Here is a 9,069-nt window from a genome sequence, read left to right on the forward strand (position 1 = left end):
TAAATGATGGTAAAACTGAGGTACTACTCATTAGGTCTCAGTTTATGTGCATACCCCGTCCCATTGACAGTATAAACCTTGGATCATGTTCTGTTGACTTGGTTAACTATGCATGCAATATTGGTGTAACTTTCGATGATAAACACACTCTTCACATGTCTTAGGAAGCACATTACCATAACATGCAATTCGATATATTACAATCTTCGAAAAATTGGTCGTATTCGTCGCTATCTGACGAGTGAAGCATGTGAAAATCCAGTCCATGCTCTTGTCTCATGCAAACTGGATTACTGTAATGGACTCTTATATGGTTTAGCATCTAAAGACATTACTCATCTACAACACAGCGGCCAGAATTGTTTCACGCCGAAAGAAATCAGACCATATCTCCCCAGTTCTCAAGGATCTACATTGGCTACCAGTCTACTACAGAATACATTACAAAATACTCTTGATGACCTACAAAGCTCTCAACAATGCTGCACCTAGTTACATATCGGATCTGATCAGTTATAAGCATGCTCCACATGTACTTCGCTCCAACAACAAAGGTCTATTACACATCCCACCCTGCAAACTTAAATCATATGGTGAACATGCTTTTTCACACACTGCCCCGCAATTATGGAACAGTCTTCCGGCTGCTCTGCGTCAATCACCAACTCTGGACAAGTTCAGGAAAGACATTAAGACTCATCTTTTCATGAGAGCATTTTGATAAGAACTTTTTTTTTAGTGTCATGTAAAGTGCCTTTGAACATTCTCAGTAATGGATTCAGGGGGCGCTATATAAATTGTTTGATTGATTGAAATGAAATTAATAGTGTGATCTTCAGCACACAAGCTGGATATGTTTGAAATCACAAGCAAAGCTGTGGCCACTCTTCTCAATGGTCAAAACTTCCTCTTTGTGGTTTTTACGATTGCAAGATTTCTTGCTGTGCAGGCTCCTATAACTTGTAACATAACTCATGTTTAGCAAGTGATACAGGAATGCCAACAACAACAAACTATTTGGTCTACCTCGAGGTTTGAATAGCTATCAGTTGTCCATATAGCAATACACAAAATGCTAAAGCTCCTTTCCATTCAGCCCCACCCCACCCCACCCCACCCATCTCCCCTATCCCAACACACAGACCTGTTATCCTTGCTATAGGGGGGTCAACCACTCTCAATCAACATATTGACATCACAACATGCACTTGAACTGTACAAGTCAAAAGTCCAGTCTGTTTACACCAAATAATAATGCTTTATTGTTACCAGATACAGGTATATAGTACAGTAGTGTTCTCAACAAAAATACACATTTTGCACGGGAGTGACTCTTGAGAAATACACATTTTGCAGTTACATAGTGATTCTTAAGATGATTATCCGAATAATATCGCGACAGCAAAGTTCAAATTATGAGGCATTTTTTGGAGTCTTTTACTATAAATATATTGCCAACAATGTGGATAGCGTAACAGCAGCATTATCTACACACAACATGGACGTTCCATAAAATAACACAAGACTAAAGGTGGCCATATTTTGTCTATCGCCACGCCACTGAACTTAAGTCGAAAGCTGCCAGATTGAAAGAAAGGATGTAACTTTTAGCTGTCCACTCAATTTGATTTTATACTGAACTTGGATGTGACTGGAAAACAAGACAAACCTACTAGAACAACAGCATGCATTTGGAGAAAGAATATAAACTTTCTGTGCAACACCGAAGGGTTGAAATAAACACATTGAGCAAATTTACACTGCACATGGAAGTGCATACCACGATTATGTACTAAATAGAAGTCTACAGTCTCTGTGGTCATTCATTTGGTGAGAAATACAAAATCAGCAGTTTAAACTTCTGTTTTCAAATATACAAAATGATTGTGAACCCTTTGGTTTTGTACAGACTCGACCTCTTACAGTTTCTGAGCACAACATTTCCAATCAATTCCCCTAAGTCTAGTACAGTAATATTCATTTTTTTGTAACCTTGGAATCCTCAACTTTGGTGATTTATTCTTGAGAGTGTTGGAAGAGTGGTTTCAGCTGCTCATCTGTTGTCTTCTCACTCTGCTGTATTAGATCCTTACTACCAGCAGTGACTCCCCAGCTGTCTGGTTGGGACAGACTGGCAGAATATGGCCGACCGGTGCCAGGGTTCAGCTTCTCCCAGTAACTGCGACGTGCTCTGAATATCAAAACAAAATGCAAACGTTATCACACCACTCTTGTTTGTGTATGTAGTTGGAAAGACTGAGACTGCAAGATATGCTTGTGTACGTTTCTTTATGCCAGCTGGCTGATAGGGTAGCACAACACGTATTTTGCAGACTACTCGAGACCATCATCCCACAAGACACTTCTTAGAACAAGCAGGCAAGATTATTTACTACACAACACTACTTTGGATAACCATGAAAATTTCACACCTAAACTTCATTAGACAGTAAAATGTAGTTGTGAGAGAGCTCTGGTAGTCTTAGACTGAAAGATAGGTAGTGTTGCTCCACCCTCAATGGTCCATGAAAGGGTTTGACTGCTGCATGAGGGCGCCCCAACATGCTGTCCCTTACGTTACAGTCTATACTCATTAGTCTCTGCTACCTGAGTAAACTATAAGAGCTTCATCGACACCAGTTACTGTACTTAACCATCTACATTTACAACTTCTACATACTATTAGCTACTAAGCTAGCTGATCAAAATGGATGGCTTATTTCACATAGACACTGCAGTTACATACACCCACTATTAACCCAAGTCTGTTGATTGAATCCCACACAATAATTTTGAATAATCATTTTTATTTCCTTGTAAAAAAAAATTCATGTAAATGTTTAAAATTATCAGATATGGGCAATGAGCGATGAACTCCAGGATAAAATTATCAATTTTGTAAAAGGGCAAAATGAAGTATTTTCTTTGAAATATCAAAATGTGTGAAAAAAGTTGCCACTCTGACATTCCATTTTACAAGTGTTCTTACCTTGCTCTAACCCATGGTTTGGTATGCAGTCTAAGACCATCACCCCATGGAGCATGCTTCTCAGAACCTTCGGGAAGGAAACCTCTTTCTGGGGCCAGTTCTTCAGCAATGGCTCTTATGTGATATGGTTCAAATCCACAACATCCACCAATGAAACGGATGCCCATTTCGTAAGCCTCACGGGCATAACTCTGAATTTCCCAACGGGTGCAGACACGTGGTTCCAAAGCTGTAGAAAGGTCATTTTCAAAAATGAAAAATAGAACAATAAAAGACACTTTGTCAACAACGTTACGATGCAAAGATTCATAACGCAGATATTAGTGATAAAAAACGAGTGTGAAGCTACCATCATATTCATATTCATCTTCACTTTCAAAAGTTGACCTCTACGATCAATGTGAATATGATGATAGCTTACACATTCATCATCAGATTCGAAGTACTTCCGAATGGGTACGAACATGCGTTCGGCAAATCACATATCCTTCATTGGCAGGTTGAAATCATGTGATTGTAATTACTTTTCACTTGATTTGCCTGGATTTGCATGCTCTCTTGTTATTTTTGCCAGAGTATCCAATTTGCACCATGAATTATTGTTGTCATGGACCATTATTTTTCACAATCGATTGCGTTGACCGATCCCGGTAATTGTGGTCTTGACAACACTATTTTGTGTAAATTTCACCAGTGTAAGTGTTAAGTAGGGTTTCAAAGATAGCGGCACTGCGGGAAATCAAAACATACCCAGCCAGGCCGTATTTTATTACATTACTCATACAGGTTTTGTGTACACCCAAATATTGATATTTCATTTTCAAAGATATGGGAAAGGCATACCTAAACATCCAAATTAGTTTTTTATATGACAACAATAATTCATGGTGCAAATTGGATACTCTGGCAAAAATAAGAAGAAAGCATGCAAATCCATGCTAATCAAGAGAAAAGTAACTACAATCACATGATTTCAACCTGCCAATGAAGGATTTGTGATTTGCCGAACGCTTGTTCGTACCCATTCGGAAGACTTCGAATCTGATGATGAACGTGTGAAGCTATCATCATATTCACATTGATCGTAGAGGTCAACTTTTGAAAGTGAATATGAATATGAATATGATGGTAGCTTCACACTCGTTGATAAAAACTACACAACAAGTCATATAATGTGACCTTTGGAGTGGCCTCCATGCCACTGTAACCAGTCCTTCATAAGATCCATTCTCCTAAATCACAGTTGACGTAAGGTTGGTGTCGTGTTTACTCATGGCACATAGTCTCAACTAAGAATTTTGGGAGATCAATAGACTCCTATTTAGTTTTCAAAATTTATCTCAATTGACAGAATGGGAACTCAGTAAGATCAATGAAACCCTAGTCACTTATTTATTTATCTATCTAGTACATGTAGGGATGACAGAAAGGTACAGAATTGTTGAAAAAAAATATCAACAAAATTAAACTGAATTACAAATGTCTAGCCAATACTAGCAAAACACATACTAAAACAGAAAACAAACAAGTACCAGTTCATTTCAGAAAGAGAAAAGAGTACCAGTTCATTTCAGAAATACTGTTGTATGCATTCTGAACAAATAAATCTTGTGTGGACACATTGAGTTGTTGTATTTATCTATTTGTGACATACTGGCTTGGAGGTATGGAAATATTTTTATCAGTTATAATTTCATTGAACTTTATTTCCTACTGGAAGGGTATTAAAATTCTATTATTTTCACGTTCTTTCAAAAGCTCTCCTGTTCCTATATATTTGTGACAAGCTACAAATATCAACACATAAAATGGGGACCCATGTTTAGTGTACATATGGTGTGCAGACAAATTACAAAATTCAACTCACCAAATGGGAACTCGGGTAGATCGATGAAACCCTGTTTAGTGGCATCAGGAGTACGGTACCCCAATGGCTGGATCATCAGGTGAGCTCGGAGGCCGGCAGCTTTCAAAGCCTCTTTCATTTTACGGACAGCGGCTAAACTTATAGTTGGGTCAAAATGGCAATTGACACCAACAATATCAGCTCCTGAAATGCAGAACAAATGATATAGAATTGTCATGGACGCCTACAAACAGCTGCCCAATATGTGTCGCCTTGCCTTTTGCACAAGCAGAACTCTAAAAGGTCTCAATTGGATTGATTCATCTGTGGGATATTATGCAGCTATTCGGATTCGTAATAATTTATTTGAAAAACATTTCAATACTGACACTTCTTTCAACAGGCACATACATCCTCAACACAAGTACAGACACATCCCCAGACACACAGCCTAAGTACACACCCACACCCATACACATACACATGCACACACACGCACGCATGCATGCATGGAACAATTCCACCACTCAGTTTTACAAGCCATCCTTGTAAAATATGTTTGATTGTATCAATTTCTTACCAGCTTTGACCATTCTGACGGCACATTCACCAGTTGAGACACCATGCAAATCTCCATCAGGTCCAATACATAGTGAACAAGCCACTGGTTTGCCTATCTCCTTGCATACTTCGATAGCCCACTCAGATTCTTCTACATGCTCAAAATACTACAACGAACGATATTTTAAAAGATGGTTATGCTATAAATTTTATCTGTTTTCCAGAATTTAACAGAAATGGTCGACCTCAAAATAAAAAATATCTCAACAAAAGACAAGACACGGTGAGATTCTTACCTCAGCGATCATGAAATCGACATCATTATCCTTGAATACTTTCATTTGTTTGCGGAATTCTTCCTGTGTATGCTCTTTTCCCTTGCCACTCAGGTAGGTAGGGGTCTGTGACACTCCTCCTGCCACTAGAGCAGTTCCCTCTGATGCAACTCCTCTGGCTATTAAGCATGCCTCGTTGTTCACATTGGCACCCTACAGAAAACAAAATATTACTCTCTGTCTGTTCTCCTTCAACTTCTGTTTTATCTTTAAATTTAAAAAAACAATAAAAGTGAAATATTAACGCTATCAAAGGCAACTGATTTATGTGGTGTGCAAATCATATTCTTAAACTGACTGGCTTGAAAAAACCCACTCAAACTGATTGGTCACAATGGGGAGTGATAATGTACATCAGCCTAATTAACTATTCAAAACTCCAGAGCACACAGACTACACAACATCATATCTAGACTACCAAATTTAGACTACCAAATTTATAAGGAGGCAGTCATGCAGTTAGACCAATGAGAAATCAATAGCAATTTTCCAGAAGCTGTAACAATTCACACGGCTAAATCTGGCTCCCAAGCGTAGAAGTTTAATTCAAGCCCTGACGCAATATGATATAACGAAACATGTACAAAAGATCTGATTTTAAGTTTGTGTTCTCTCTGCGGCTGGCTGTATTAACTTACGGTCATTTTTTTGGGGTCGATGTTACCCCTGTTAACAAGTTTGTCATCACTGGCATAGAAGGTGAAGGTCTGCATCACATCGGAGCCTGCGCGTAAAAACTCACGATGCAGTTGACGAACTGTAAGACAAGACAAAACGCATCTATTAGTCCAGTACATCTCTACATCTACTCTAAGCCCAGTGATAAAGTAAACAATTGAACTGGTGAAAAATGAAAATTGCAGCAAACAAGCTTGTCTTAAAAAAGTGGCCTTCACCGAGGCTCAAATTTTGTATTGCATGCTATTGTCACGCAAATTGTTTTGTTTGAGAGGGAGAGGTGCTTGACCTGCGACATCCACTTTTTTTACCAGTTTTATGGTTATCAACTTTAAGAGACCAATAGCAAAGCTTTCAGGAAAAGGGAAACTTTGCAAAACCTGATAATACATAAAGTTAATGTATTCTAAGTGGCACTGTTGAAAATAAATTTATACTGGAATGATTGATGAAAGCATCCTTAATAGAATAGTTGAACAATACCACTAAAACATTTTTTTTGTCATCAATTAGGTCCGATCATTTCATTGAAGTCTTCTCATTTGTCTATTTTTTCAAAATGTCAGCACATACAAAACCAATTCATGCTATTTTTCTTTCTCTCATGCTCATTTTCAATATACTCAACCATATCTTTTATAAACCCATCCCTAATCCTTGTATACCATGTCAATGGGAGCATAGACGCCATTGTCTTGTATTAACAAAGGAACCCCCCCCCCCTCCCCAGGTGAATAGCAATGCGGCTATGTGTTTCTCTCATCCCTAACACAGGCACAGTTGATTCTAGGACATTAACTCGAGTGGATAACAGCCCTTATCTCTTATCTACTCTACCAAATCGTACTACAACAAACTCCTTTTGTCTTATGTAATCCTATGCCCAGCTATCCAAACCATAATATTGTCTGATACACCACAGCCCTGATAAGAAACAATGTTGTTCTTTTTTCAAAGTTCAGATCATTTATGAGTAAAAGGATTACTAATTATCTTCAACCTGTCATGCTGAAGGTCACATCATAATTAAATGCATGTCATTCTCAATACTTGATATGCAGAAATGGTTGAATCTGCAAATACTCCTGTCTATTTCCACAAATAAACAAACTTAAAATTACTCCAAAGAACACACATTCTTACCTGCTTCTGGACTCTCCACAGTTGCTTCAGGTGTCCAAGGGCCAGCTTTCACATAACCTCTCTTTTCTAAGGCAAACACAAACCCACCATCTCCGATTACAACCTCACCATTATCCAAGCGTTCAAGGATTCCTTTGGGCTAAATGCAATTTAGAACAAGAGATTTTTTTACTCATTTTTTAATTATTCATGAAATAAAAAAAAAAAAAAAACTTTCAATAAAAAATATTGCCAAACCTTTTTTACACCATTCATTGTGTAGGTTCTGCTCTGCCCAGAAACTGTAGAAGAAATGGCCTAGTTTCAAATAACCTTGGGGTTTTGTAGTCCGCATGCCAGGGGGTGCTACACTAAGCTTGTCAATGTTTCAAAGGAGAGTCAACTATCTCACTGATTACATATGTCACCCATCTCTACTACAAAATAACATACTAATTACTCTTGGCTGATGGTTTCAAACCCTTTCTATGTGATAGTTTTTGCTAAAGTTTGTCAGAGCCGATTCACCCAAAGAAATTCAAATTGGATTTGTGTATGGACATTGGCAATATTCAAATTCAAGTAACATCTGTCACTGTCAGTCATAATAGACAGACACTGCCATTGGTCCATTAATTTCAAGGACAACCAAAGCCAGCCACCAGGTATAAGATACAGCACCGGCACCACACACACCATGCCGGGCATGTACCAGTGCAGTAGCAGTACGCTATTAACTGAACACCAGACATATTTGCATTTCAGTGCAGTGTTCAGATGTTTTAGAGTGTTTTTTGTGATTGACACAGGTACTGAGGTGACACGTGAATGGTTCATTGCAGTTCACGGCTTTACAAAAATGATACTCAGCACTTTACAAACTTTTTTTTTGTTTTAAAGTTCACATTTCACTCACTTTTAATTCAGTAAGTGCTCTGTGGATTTGCACTTGACATAACGGTTAACCGTTAAGAATAGTACTAATAATAAATGTCCGAATTCCGAAACACTCCAAGCTTGAAACACGAAACTGAAATTGGAAAATGCCCCAGTCATTTATCTTTAGTAACAAAAAAATTGTTAACATTTTGATGACACACTGTACGCCTTCTCAGAACCAAGGTCAGGAGAGATGGTCACTTTTAGAGATAATCAATAGTTACTGACGCGTATGACGCGTGACATGCTTGTTCAGAGAGTTGGCAGGGTGGGTACGCCACCATGTGACTCCCGGTTTATAGCATACATGTCTGGACATATAATACATGGACACCATGAAAGGGAAAGTTACGATACCATGAAAACTTTGTACATGTCTTCTAGCTTCACACACTCACCTGTTTAGCCTTCTTTGCATCTGATGCCATAGCTGTGGAGGTGTAAATTGTCCGATTAAACTTCGGCAAATTAGTTACCCTTCTAGAAGCGCGGACAGCGAGTACGGCAAGCAAACGCATGGTGAACTCTACTTTTTGCACACGGGTTGTAGACTGGCTGTTCCGTGTCTGGCCACGTGTACCACTTTCTCTTTTGGGGTT

The 9,069-nt window shown here is 38.5% G+C and overlaps 1 protein-coding gene across 1 annotated transcript; it reads right to left on the minus strand.

The window, feature by feature from the left end:
* Positions 1–1,248: 1,248 nt before the first annotated feature.
* LOC144443355 (betaine--homocysteine S-methyltransferase 1-like) lies at positions 1,249–9,018 on the minus strand. Its single transcript, XM_078132815.1, has 8 exons — positions 8,869–9,018; positions 7,553–7,691; positions 6,370–6,488; positions 5,693–5,884; positions 5,416–5,563; positions 4,857–5,039; positions 2,990–3,218; positions 1,249–2,191 (listed from the first exon to the last, which is right to left on the minus strand). Exons 1-8 carry the CDS (start codon positions 8,986–8,988, stop codon positions 2,017–2,019), a joined length of 1,305 nt encoding a protein of 434 aa, XP_077988941.1. The 5' UTR covers positions 8,989–9,018; the 3' UTR covers positions 1,249–2,016.
* Between the last annotated feature and the right edge of the window lie 51 nt (positions 9,019–9,069).

This window comes from Glandiceps talaboti, chromosome 12 (genome assembly GCF_964340395.1).
Source record: "Glandiceps talaboti chromosome 12, keGlaTala1.1, whole genome shotgun sequence".
Taxonomy (NCBI): domain Eukaryota; kingdom Metazoa; phylum Hemichordata; class Enteropneusta; family Spengelidae; genus Glandiceps; species Glandiceps talaboti.

Excerpts from the sequence above, each read along its gene's own strand:
- LOC144443355 (XM_078132815.1), bottom strand. The coding sequence starts at position 8,988 with ATGCGTTTGCTTGCCGTACTCGCTGTCCGCGCTTCTAGAAGGGTAACT. Across the intron at positions 3,219-4,856 it reads TCTACCCGAGTTCCCATTTG|CTTTGGAACCACGTGTCTGC; the intron begins GTGAGTTGAATT and ends ACCTTTCTACAG. Across the intron at positions 2,192-2,989 it reads AAACCATGGGTTAGAGCAAG|AGCACGTCGCAGTTACTGGG; the intron begins GTAAGAACACTT and ends TTTGATATTCAG.